Below are 14,148 nucleotides of genomic sequence, written 5' to 3'. Positions count from 1 at the left end.
AGCCTCAACTTCAAATATCTCACGTGCAACCAAATATAGTCTATTCAAAGTTCTTTAAGGACAAAACAGTTTATATCTTGGACATTCATATTCCAATAGCTGTGGAGCCAAACAAGCCCCAATCTACATTGAACAATTTATAATAGAAAACATTTAAGAGAATTTGGGTATGTAACAATGCTAAATGTCCCAATGCAGGGACTATTACATTACACCTTTTGTTACTGAATGTAGTTTGGATGGTATGGACAGGGAAAAGGGACCAGTATACTTATTTTTCAACAAGAGTAGTATATATACTTATCAACTCCTCCTATACAGCAACTTCTTCCCTGTACATGTCCTTCGACGAGAGAAATCTAATCCTCTCCTTGTATCATTCAACATCACACAAGCAGAAACCTTCGACTTTTTCTGCTTGGGATGCTCACTAACCAAAGATCCTTGCCAGAAGGACTAAAGCAAGGATTTTGCATACCTCAGATGGTAATCGCGGCATTTTTATCAAAACCTACTTGACCCCAACATCTAATGCCTTATCAAATGAGAAACACGGCAGATGCTTAAGAAGCTGCTCAGGTTCCTCACCTTCTTTCACTATCTGCATTCAAGTCAAATAACAAGTAGTTCTAATTAATCATTTGTGAAAAAATGACAATGCACGACTAGATCAATGTCCACTTGATAAATTTTAACGTAGGACGATTGCATCTATTCAAGTAAGTAACAACAAACACATAAGGAAAGATCACACGTTACCAATTCTGTTTCGTTTTTAATTAAAAAAAGGCAGAATAAGTACCTGAACTAGAGAGCTAGTGGCCAGGCCCTTCTGAATAAGAAAACCGAGTCCAACTTTCTCCCAATGGACATGATTATCTTCACACATGGAATCATTGTTGATCACTTGATCTGAACTTTCCTTCCATTGCACATCACGCCCAATCCAGATGTACAAACTACTGGAACTATTTTCATCTAAACTCAAGTCAGGAATGACTATGATATAAACGGACCTTGAATCGAAAACCACAGAAGACAAGCCTAATTTATGCATAGAAGGCCATTGATAAAGACCTATATCAGTTGTTTCTGCGACTTGGATGGGAATGCCAATTGGATGGTCATTGAAACTGCCAGATACATCATCTACAGGTTGAACTCCATTTTGGAGTTGATTGTCAGTTATCGAATTCTCAGCATCTAACATTAGCTCCTCTTTACTACTATCAACAAAATCTCCGTCATTAAGGCTGTCACACTCGACACACTTCATTGTATCGTCTTCAAAATTAGGAAGAGAAAATGATGATGTTCTCACCAATTTCACTGAAATTTGAGCGGAATCATCATTGGAACGTAACATCATCATAGGAGGAGGATGACTGCCTCTACGCTCTGCTAGTGAAGGGGAAGTTTCTTTGTACTGTAAACAACTGTTTGCCCGTCTAAGAGCACGACTGGTTGGAAATGCTTCCTCTGCTGCTGGAAAGGGTGATCCTTTACAAAGTAAAGATGAACTTACTTTGAAGAAATCATTCTTCGCAAAATTAGGATCCTCATGTTCAAATCTCGTGGGTGAAGGCTGTGCAGATAGGTATGCCAAGTCAGACCAATTGGAAGAGGAGGGAGAAAAGGTGAAAGAACTGGAGTAATCTGAGGTTGAAGGTGAGAGTGAGGGGGATGTGGTATTAGACTTTGGTTTACTAACAAGAAAACAAGAGAGAGAATCAAGTGAGCTAAATGAAGGAGATGGCGATAGCGCAGGTTCTGTATCAAGACCAGGGTTTTCCACATCTCTACAAGGATCCTTTGTCCAACTTGGACTGCGGGTTGCATAAGAAGAGAAAGAATCTGGTGATCCACACTGAGGACTTGAAGGTGATGAAGGCAAAGCAGGAGAGAGTTCTTTAATTGTGTCCATCTTATCAAGTACAGGACTTGTTATGCCAGTATGACTGTATAACTTGGAAGCTGTGATAAATTCTTTCATTATTCCACTGGAAAACTTCCGTCTCAATCTACTCCATCCATTCTGCCTTGCGGGAAGACATGTCTCAGATTCAGTACCTGACAATGGAAAAGGTGGAACAACCCCACCGGCGAGTGCTTTGCAGAAAATTTCAAAATCAAGATCATATTCATTCTTTTGACCAATACACTGGCTGATATTATCAGTAATCAAGTCATTTTCAGCTAATAAACTGGCGTCTACCTTGGTCTTTTCTTTGCCACAACCACCAGAAAAGAAGCTTTCCTGGCTAAGAGTACTCCAAAAATCAGAAGGCTCTTTGCCTTCATTGATAATTAAAACAGGACCTTGGGCCTTTTCATAGCGGATTACCTGAAAGGCTGCAGCCCTGGCATTATCTGACATTACCGAGGTACAATGCTTTCCTATCCACACGTATATAACAGAAGGAATAAGAACAAGGAAGGCTCCACGAGAATCGAGTCCTTCAGCTCCTGGCTCACTCAGCATCTTTGGCACCAAATGAAGGGGATCATATGGGGAGTGAGGTGCCATCCTGTACATCCTTAGCACAGAAGTAGGACTTACAGGTTGAGCATGCACTCGTTTCTGGCACTGCAACAATTGGCAAGCAAAACCCATATTCGGGTTTGTCACTCCTCTTGCAGCTTTGACATGCTGGAATGCATCTTCAAAGCTCATCCCCTCTTTCCACATAAGATATGCAATAACCAAGGAGGCTGATCGGGACACCCCTTGGAAGCAGTGTACAAAGACTCTCCCACCTTGTTCACGAACATCTTCAAAATAATCAAAGACATCATAAAGAATACTTGTGATGTCCTCAGTGGGGCTATCCTGCAGCCAAAGTGTCTTGTATACAAGATCATCCTTAAAGTATTCAGGACAACTAAACCCTACACAGTTTAAGACATGAGTGATGCCATTCTCACGGAGAATGTCTCGATTCTTTGCCACAGTGTCACTTCCTAAATAGATGTGATCCACAATCTTAGAACATTCCTTATTGAAGAAAGCAAGCTTATCTTTCTTGAATTCAAATTCTCGCGGAGCCTGCTTAGTAGCTGAACCTTCATGAGTGCTGAATGATCCAAGCCTTACACCAGGAGTAGAGGGATTAGGCCATACACCAAGATCATCTGATCCAGCCCTAGGCCACTCCTCAGCAGTTGGTCTAGTAATGGAAAGAGGCTGAAGGGGTGGCAAACAAGCCCGTGCTTTGCTGTTCCATTGTGGTTTGGCACTGGACTTGGTAGGGGACCTATCGGACCACGAAATAGACCGTGCATATGTTTTCCGATTCCCACCAGCTGGTACCCTATCCTTCTCATCTACCTCCAACATTTCTAAACTTCAAAGTAACCAATCACAGCCATATAGGGTGTGTATGTTCAAGGAAGGCTCAATTTGGGATATGCTGACCATAGGGACAAGACACCCAAGTCTAAACTAAAATTGAACAAATTCAATGACAAACCAGATGACCTATACCTATAAGAAACACAAAGAAATCATCAAAAACTGAACTTGGGGTGAAAAAGATCAATTTTTTATCTAGAATTCAAGAAACCCACATGAGAATCATTCTAGGAAGAGTAAAAAGAACCTTAAAAATGCCTCTTTTGGTGTCTACTCAAAGTTGAAACAAGAAAGAGCCAAAAGTGAACTTTGAGGTGAAAAAGATCAAATTTTTATCTGGAATTCAAGAAACCCACATAAGAATCATTCAAGAAAAAGTAACAAGAACCTCAAAAATGCCTCTTTTGGTGTCTACTCAAAGTTGAAACAAAGAAATGACCAAAAGTGAACTTTGAGAAAATAATCTTTTTATCTAGAATTGAAATGAAATTTCCCTTTGTAGCTGTTCAAAGTTGAATCAAACAACTTAAAGATTCAAACTTTATGACATTTCCTCACCTAAAACCCTTGAACACGACACTAGTCTAATATCAACACGTTTAAGAACAAATCAAACACAAAGAAGACTTGGTAAACGTCCTGAAACAACGGCTATTATGGAGGGGGACAGAAATTCAACGTAAAATAAAATAAAAAATTCCATTCAAATATTCAAGCTATTGAATTACATAAAATATTACTAATTAATAGAAAATAAAAAACAGTAGTCATAAGAAACTCACTGGAAAGGCAGACATTTGATTCTTGAAAAGATATCCAGAAAATTACTGCAAAAAAATTTATAAAAAAATAAAATGATTGATTGTATGAAGAAAAAAAAAAGGAGAAAAAAGTGATAAAAATTAATGTAGTAATTACCAATTCAAAGCTTGTTTTGAATTTTGATCAATGAATACAGAGAGAGAAAGAAGAAGAAAGATGAGAGAATTGAGAGACGGAGTCGCAGGTATGCCAAACAAAAAGTGAAAATGACAGGGTGGCAGTTTATAAACTCAAAATAGAATTGGTCAAACTACCACATCATCATTTCATCATTTTTACTTCCTGGAAATTTCGTTTAATTATAATTGTCGAGACTTGACATACCTCTAAGAATAATAAAAGTAGTATTACTATAGTTTCTTTTGAATCTATAAAATTTAATGCTTTGAAAAATGTCTTAGAGGGTGTTTGAATTGACTTAAAAGTTGGTCAAACCTATTTTTAAATCAGTTTTTGACTTTTAAAAGTGTTTGATAAAAATAAAAATAATTTAAAATAAGTAAAAAAAAATGACTTTAAATAAATTAGAAAATGTTTGATAATGTTAAAAATAACTTAAAATAAGTTTAAAATGACTTAAAATAAGTAAAAAACCAAAAGTAGGTTTCCCATACTTTTTATTTTTCGACTTAAAAGTCTTTTCAATTTGACTTTAAAACTATTTTTTTAAACCAGTCCAAACGGGCTCTAGTAAGTATTTAATAGCAAAGACAAAATAAATATAAGTAGGTAAATTATCTCTTGATTTTTTAAATTGGATAAATATAATTGGACACCTATTTTTAGTATAGTGGACAATTAAAGATGAATGGAAGGAGTATTTAAAACGGATCAATGTCATCTCTCATGATATTTTTAGTTTTAAGAAAATACTTTTATGAAAATATTTGTTTATCTCAAAATACCTTCTAAGTTCTAACTATCGAAATAATTTAAAATACTTTTTTTTCCTAATAATTGTTTCAAACAAGAAAAAATGGATCAATATTCTTCTTTTTCATTTTTGGGTCGGGGGGGGGGTAGGGCGTTATTAATTATCACTTGAAATAGTCAAACTACTATCATAATATCTCCAATATAAATTTTTGTCCAAATCTGCACAATTAAGAGCATTTGTCTTGTGCCTTAGATGAATGGCAAATATTTTGTATACTTTAAAGGGGTCGTTTGGTAGAGTATATAAGAACAATGCAAAATATGGTGTATTAGTAATGCTTGCATTAATTATATCTGTATTATTTCTTATACACTGTTTGGTTTGATGTATTAGAAATAACAAATCTTGCATAATTTCTATTAAAAAAATGTATGTTTACAAAAATACCCTTCACACTTTATTTCTTTGTACACTTCCTTTTCAACAAGGTTCTTTGCTAAAACATCAAAAAAATATCCTTCCTCTTCCGTGTCAACTCCATTTCTATGCAGAAGAGTAGCTAGTTAAAAGTTCATGTTGTTTTTGCATAATGATATATGACAAATTGCATTTCAACTATGCATACAAAAAAATTGACAATGAATAAAATATGATAGACAGCAAGACAAAAAAATCTCTCAAAAGTTGAGATGAAATAACATATTGTCAGTAAAGAATGGTCTTTTCAAACTATGTAAATGCTGATTAATAAAATTAACAATTCAATGAAACAATGTATTGTAGCTTATGTTATAGGAAAATTAGTTTGCTGCACAATCTATTGTTCTAGTTGTTCAAAAAAATTATATTCAGTTTACCTTATATCCATAGACAAAGTACAGAGAAGATGAAAGGTTTCTAAAACAAGTACTATATATGGAAAATGTTTTTTTAAAAGGCTTTGAGGGTAGTTTTGTAATTATATAATTTAATGCAAGTGTTAAATTGTTACTTATGTATTACTAATGCCTAGAATTTCTTAGTATTAGTAATACACAACTTAATACACAATATAGTGTATACATGACATAAAAAAGTGTACCAAACAAGGTATTACTAATACACACACCTAATGCATGCATTATTTTTCCTAATACACTCTACCAAACGACCAAGTGCAAAATTGATTATTCTTAATTTGGAGTAATGGTTAGAAAAAAAAATATGATTATTTTTTATCTATTTTACTAGTTAGAGTGTATTTTTTAGCCAAAAATGGAGGGTGAAACTATCCCATTTTGAATTGTTTAAAGGTATATTTAATTCTTTTTCCTTTTAAAAATTTATAGCCTCTTGGCAAAAATTATAATTGTTATTACTTTTTTTAAAAGTTGAGTTGTTTGACCGATCTTTTAGAAGAAAAAATAGCGTTTTTGAGTAAAAGCAAAAGTTGATTTTGCGAAGAAGAAACTAGCATTTATTTTTTTTGGAAAAATACTTTAAAATATATATACTTAAACTCACTTCTTAAAAATTTGATCAATACAAATTATTATTCAAATATGTTTTTTAAATTAATTAGCTAAATATAATTTTTTTTTTTTATCAAAAGTACTTTTTTGGCCAAACGAACTGTTAGTTTTTCTTTCAATAATAACGTTAGTCGTGGTTTAAAAACAAGTTATGAAGGGGCTATAATATTGGGACTAGTAATAGAGGAATTGATAATGCAAGAATTATAATATAAAAATTATTTTTGTTTGGATATTTGATTCATTATACTTAAATGGCATATATATGATGTGATATAAAATATAATTTTATTAATTTTATAAAATTGAGAGGGTATTCATGATGTATTTGATACAAAGGCATGGGATAATTTTGTTTTTTTTGGTGTTTAATTTACTTATTGTTATTTCATTAACCATTAGAAGATGTAACGTAATGTAATGGTTGATGTAGCTTCTCTCTTAATTAGTGATTTTTGGTTTTAATTTTAGATATGAATTTTTTTTTCGGTACATGACCGATTCAACAACATTAGGGGTTTAAAACGAAGCTGAAGAGAGGAGTCTTAATACTTCATTTTTTCATCATATATATTTTTATTTAAAATCTATTTTTCTAGCTATTTTAGATGCGAAGTCATTAAGTACTGTTTTATAATCAATTTGTTTTAATAATTCCTTTTAAAATGATATAGCTAATTCATTCAATCTCTCTTGAGACATTGTTGATCTTAAAGAAGATTAATCAGTTTTAATTTCGAAAAAACTTCTTTCGGCTAAGGCAATGCCGCAACGGTTAACATTATTCTATAAGTAATATGTATATTTGAAAAAGAATCAAGTCTTTTTATTTGATTGAGTATTTTCATTAGATCATTATCTTCTACTTGTATTATTTCTCTTAACACTTTTAATTCAAAAAAATATTTTCATAACTATCAGAATAACTATTATGTGTTAAAGAAAGTTCAAGGTTAAGACAATATTTTTTAAAATTCTCATCATCTAGTGATTCAATATTTTACCACTAAATAAGAAATCAAAAATATTTTCATATGCTTCAATTGGTTTAAATCTATTTTGAAGTCATGTATAAAGAAATCAACTCTAAAAGATTCTTCAAGGGACTTTGTGATTTCATTATCCATATTTTCTTCAAATTGTTTCTTATGAAATTCAGGTTTATATTCATCTCACATAGCATTCATAGTATATATAAAAAAATTTTTAAAATAACATATATAAGTAATTGTTTTTTTAAAAATGGGCCCCCCAAAAAAAATAGTATAAATTATAGGAACCACATATTATAAGTACTAAATAACATCCTATCCCTTCTAGTTTTTTATTTACTAAAAATCCCTTAAAAGTGATGTTTGCAGGATACATAGCATTGTGCATGGGATACATAGTGTTTGATACATTCCACATAGCGGGATACATAGCATTGTGAATCGGATACATTAGGTTTTGATACATTCCACATAGCGGGATACATAGCATTGTGCACGGGATACATAGTGTTGTGCATGGGATACATAGTGTTTGATACATTCCACATAGCGGGATACATAGGGTTGTACACGGGATACATAGGTAAATAAGGGATTTTTGAAAATTTTGAAATAAGTAGGGATAAATGGATATTAAGGTAAGTAAAGGAGTGTAGTTAAGTAATTTGTCCAAAAAAATATGGGGCTTCAAGCGATGACTTTAGTGGCCTAGGGGTTAAGACGACCCTGCTTCGGTAGGAAACACTTACTTGGGGTCCTATACGACGCAAATTCAATTATAATTGAATTTCAATACAAGTACCAAACACCGACTAAAAAACCAATAAATAATAAATTATTCCATGCTATTAGGTATAAAAACAATACATCAAATGATATATTATTAATGCATGAATTATCTCTGCAAGATTCAAAATATAACTTAAATAAAGGTTAAGATATATCAAATTTTATATCATGATAATATTAGCTAATATCACATTCCTTAGTAGACAAAAAAACGATAAAGGTAAAAATAAAATCGTGTTTGATACTTGCACAAAAATAATAATTCATTAATATATGTGTTTTGATCTTTGAATATAAACTTTTGCTATTTGAATATATTAAGTGATTTGATTTTTCACTTTAATTACGTGAGGGTCGAGGAGAGTGGTGTGTATGTAATTTTATTCTTACTTTGTAAAGATAATTACATTCTTACTTTGTAAAGATAGAGATGTTTTCGATAAATCATCAATTAAAGTAAAACACATCGAACTCAAGTATGAAAAACAATACAGTAATAAAAAAAGCATGCTAAAAATAAAAGATCAAAGAGAAGAACACTAACAAAATGACAAACAAGTAAATGAAACAACAAGTAACAAAATCGAAGAATTAAATAGTAGTAGAGAAAACTAGACAACACTCAAATACTTCCTAACCTTCTGCCTAATCTTCATGTTCTATACCCACCTATCTAGGGTCATGTCATCGGTAAGCTAAAAAGGTGTGTCATATCCTACCTAATTACCTCTCTCCAATATTTCTTTGGTTTACCTCTACGTCTCTTCAGACCTATTATAGTCAACCTCTTACACTTCCTCATTTGGGGCATCTATGCATCTTCTCTTTACATGCCCTAACCATCTTAATCTCGTCTCTCTCATTTTGTCCACCACAAAGGCTACTTCCATTTTATGCCAAATGTATTTGTTGTTACTCCTATCTTTCTTAGAATGTCCACATATCCATCTCAAATATCCTCATTTTATTCGTTACTTTCATCTTATGGATAGATGTGTCAATTCTTGACCAGCCAACACTCCGCCCTATAACATGATTGGTATAACAATCACTTTATAAATCTTACCATGTCTTGGTGATACATTATCACACAAGACACCAAATTTGACTTCATCAACCACGCTCTAATATTATTGTCAATCTCCCCTTTTCCATGAATTATAGAATATACTTAAAACTTTCGTTCTTAGAAATGACTTGATTATCATTCCTCACTCGCTCATCTTCCACATGAGTAACGTTATTGAACTTGCACTCCAAGTATTTTGTTTTAGTCCCACTCAACCCGAATTCTTTAGACTCCTAGGTTTGTCTTCAAATTCCCACCATATTATTAACTTTGTCGCGTGTCTTGTCTCAATACTATGTCATATACTAATAGCATACACCATGACACACCTCTCCTGGGATATACCTCATGAAAGATAATGAACTAAGAGTTAATTCATGGTGCAACCCCATTTCAACAAAAAAGTGCTTGAGTCTCCTCCCATTAGACCCACTCAAGTTTCAACTCTCTCGTACATGTCTTTAATCGCCCTAATGTAAGCTACATATACATTTCTAGACTCAAAATATCTCTATAAACCTCCATAAGAACTTTGTACGTTGTATATTTTTTTAAATCAATAAGCATCATATATAAGTCTTTTTTTTCTCCTCTATACTACTCCATCAATCTCCTCACGAGACACTAATTCTATTTATATTAATTGAAGTGTTGGCATTTTTTACTAAGCGTTAGTAGTTTTTGTCCCAAAATTAGTTGTCCACTTTACTAAGTTAAGAAAGTATTAATTACTCCTTCTGTCTCTCTCTGATAACTTGTTCATTTTTTCTTTTTTACTTGTTTCTTTTTATTTGTCTATTTTGATAAATTAAGAAATGACAATTCTTTTTTTATCTATTATATCCTCAATTAATTACTTTAAAAAATGGTAAAATTTCTTGAAAATCTTAAATTTTTAATTCATCCACTTCATAATTAAGGGGTAAATGGTAAATTCATTATATCAATCATTATTTTCTTAATAAGTGTGTCAATTAAAAAGTGGATAAGTAATTAGAGACAAATGAAATAATTTTTTTTATGTTACAATTGCAAATAATTCTTTTTGAAAGTGTTCACATTTGTTTGTAGAATCTTAAGAAGTTTTTTAAAGGATGAATTAATAAAATTATCTCTTATTTATGATTTTTTAAATACAGTATAAAATGAAAAGTGATCAATTATTATGGAACAAAATGAATATTAAAGTCAAATTAAAACTGCCGACCTACAACTTGGACTTTCTTTATAATAATCAACCTAAGGCATGTAGAATTAGAGAAACCAACCACATTAAAATTTAATTATTTTATTGCATTATTATTGTTTTCATATATTATAGTACTAAATATTTGGATTTATTGATTTTTTTAAAAAAAATAGGAGTAGTTGCTATCATAGTCAAATAAATTGATTGGCAAGTGGCAACGTTCAACGTTCAACGTTCTAACCTATACTGCTAGTAGACTCTGGACTGTGGACTCCAACTAGCAATTGATTTTTATCTTTTACTCCCTTCGTTTCTATTTATATATCATCATTTTAGATTTTATGTTTCTTGATAAATTACTTAAATTTACCATTGCACTTTTATTTAGTGATTTCTTGAAGTTAAACTTTTAATAAATGAACATAGACATATTTATTTTAAATTGACCATGAGTCAAATTCATATTTTCAAGACTAATAACTCTCTAGAGTAAATTAGGAAGAATAGTGTTATCTATGTATTAGTTTTATGAAATGACAAATATTAATGAACATCTATTTTTAATAAGAACGACATGTAAATAGGACAGAAAAAGTATTTGACACTCAAATAACTCCCTTATTAATTATATAATCCATCTCTAAGAAACAAGAAAAGAAGAAGAAGAGCAGTTGGGTTTTTAATATAAGATGAGCAAATTTTACTCATAAAAATATGTAATTGACATTACAAAATTGAAATTAATGCACACAAGTTGACACTTGCTGATGTTTGAACAGTTCAAAGGACACCCCACATCAATAGGTTTAGCTACTTAAACAGCTACAACTAACAATATAATTTGTTTGGATTTTTTTATCGCAAGTAAATTCGATTTTTAATTTCTCACTTAAATTAGAACAGAAAAAAAATATGATTAGTGTCTTAGTGATATTTATAGTGGGAGATGATTATTTGTCTTTTTTTAATACATAAGGATTGTGATGTGTGAAGAATGGGATAAAAACGAATATGCGCAATGCACTATAAGTTAAGTGATGTGAGTGATTGTCATTTATTTGGAATATATATGGTGGTTTCCCATTTGGATTATTATTATTATTGTTATTGCATGCATTTTTCCAGTCAAGGAAAGTGGCCAAAGGAAACTTCAACTTTGGTATATATTCTACCTTGCACAAGACAAAAGGTTTTAGAATATTTAGTCTTTTGGAATATAAATTAAATGTTGTTCAAGTTACATCATAAAACTATCCATCATGCATTGCATATTCAAATTAATGATGCAATAGTAAGAGTCCTTGCTATCATCGTCGATCGTGTGATCAGAAGGTCATGACTAATTCAAATTGTGAAAAGAACATATTACATAAATATGTATTTTGCCCTTATTTATAATCGAATAAGCATATGATAGTTAATTTAAGGAATCACATTATATAGAGATATTCAATTACACGTGAAGAACCAGAGTCAACACCCATTGATGAAGCTCAAATTTAGGTTTGTAAAAATGTGTAAAAATGCAACCATTGATGACGCTGAAATCATATTCACAAAATCGAAATCATTTTCGACTAGGTGTAGTTTCAAAATCTTGAAAATATCTTAAGGTGCTTATATCTCAAAGTTTAGAAAGATTTGATTAGGTTTTGAATTTGAATTTTAAGGTTGAACAAGAACACAATATATAGTATAGCTTGTATATTGCACGTAGGTCGTGTATATAATAGTGATACATTTGACATACATAGGATATATACAAGATATACACATGACATATTGTGATATATATAGCGTTATGGTCAATACAAATTGTGAGACAAATTTTCATCTATATTTTCAGTCTTGTTACTTGCATCTTTTCTTCAATGAATTCTAACTTTTCCTGATCATTAGATAACTTATTTCTTAGAAAAAAAAACATATTTTTGATTAAATAAACATAGAAAAAATAAACTAAAAAAATATTTTCTTTTATACCAAACATACCATTAATCACTACCATTCTAGTTGAATCTTCTTCTCCTATTAACTTTGTGTGATTTTCAAAATTTATCTTCAAATTAAGTGTATAAGACGTTACCATGATGTGGACAAAATATTCTTAGCCAAGAGGAAGATTTTGCACAACTTTTAAGTTAACAACTATAGAGATAGGCAATTTACGTGAAAAAGTACGTAATGCGTGTGAGGTACATAGTTCAAATTTCCATACACAAACCAAATCTAAAATAGTCATATGCGGTGAGTTAATAATAGTTGTTTATTTAAGTTGGTAATGCATGTGACTACCTTTCAAAAAATATATTTATTTTTTAAAAGAAACATGCTACTTTCCGTGATATGAAAAATTAATAAAAAGTAGAATAGAAATTAGCAGTTTTTTTTTTATGGATTTAGAATGATTCAGTATTACAAAGATCAAATCATTGACGACTCCTTAAAGTTGTCTATAAAATTCACTTACACACCTAAACCCAACTTTATACCTATCTAACAGTACAATTTAAAATAATTGCACTTATTAGACACCACAAAGGAAGTGTCAGAAGAAGTTACTTTCACATGGTACTGGACGCATGAATTGCTATTGTAATTTTTTTCAATTAAACGGGAATAAAATACATGGACGAACACTTTGGGAGACACTAGGCTTAATTGCCTCAATAAAACCAAACAAACACATATGAGGCACAAGATCACTAAAGGCCCATATAAAAATCCATATGATAAAGTGGATCATTGTGGGGTGCAATGCCGAAGCAAGCATGCTGGATAGTTCAAAAGATATTGAAGGCACAAACATACATTAATGAGATATGTATATGACTGAAACTGAATTGCTACAAATACACACGTTCTCAATCAAAGTGATGTACCAGGAGTTTTGATAGGTGTCCACCCGAGTGTGCCTTGGAGGAGACTAATGTGCAACAATCCAAACTTACCAAGTGGTTATTCATCTTATATGTGTCTATTCATGGTAGACTATGTACTAAAGATAGGATGCTAAAATTTGGAATGCAGGTCTGTCCTCTATATAGAACACTTATTTTTTGAGTGTTTTGTAGCTTGCGGAGAAGAGTTGCATATTTGTGAGAAAGATTATTCAAGAGGTTGCTCTATGATAGCTAGCTAGGTGCTTGAATCAACTAAATTACTATCCACTTTAGCAAATTGTTGTTAGGAAATAGGGAGATTATGCATAGTGATTTAGTAGGCATGTCCGCGGAATTAGAGTAAGGCCTGATGTTATTTTTCTTTGGGCAAATTATAGAAATCACATACTTTTAAGGCAAAATTACAATTTATCCCTTAAAAGTTTATAATTACAGAAATCCCTCATTTTCGCGCATCAGATTAGTGTATCAGCGCTTATATTATTGTATCTCGCGCATCAGATTAATGTATCAACGCTTATATTATTGTATCTCGCGCATGTATCAACACTTATATAGCTCTGATACATTAATCTGATGCGCGTGATACAATAATATAAGCGCTGATACACTAATCTGATGCGCGAAAATGAGGGATTTCTGTA

The 14,148-nt window shown here is 31.6% G+C and overlaps 1 protein-coding gene across 1 annotated transcript; it reads right to left on the bottom strand.

The window, feature by feature from the left end:
- Positions 1-511: 511 nt before the first annotated feature.
- On the bottom strand, positions 512-3,337 carry LOC102603986 (protein-tyrosine-phosphatase MKP1-like). Its single transcript, NM_001288437.1, is given in 2 exon segments — positions 512-601; positions 803-3,337. Coding segments are annotated over 2 exon segments (2,625 nt in total).
- Between the last annotated feature and the right edge of the window lie 10,811 nt (positions 3,338-14,148).

Source organism: Solanum tuberosum, unplaced genomic scaffold (genome assembly GCF_000226075.1).
Source record: "Solanum tuberosum cultivar DM 1-3 516 R44 unplaced genomic scaffold, SolTub_3.0 scf00248, whole genome shotgun sequence".
In the NCBI taxonomy this organism is placed as follows: domain Eukaryota; kingdom Viridiplantae; phylum Streptophyta; class Magnoliopsida; order Solanales; family Solanaceae; genus Solanum; species Solanum tuberosum.
The sequence above is the reverse complement of the archived record's forward strand: the minus strand, read 5'-3'. Positions and strand labels throughout refer to the sequence as shown.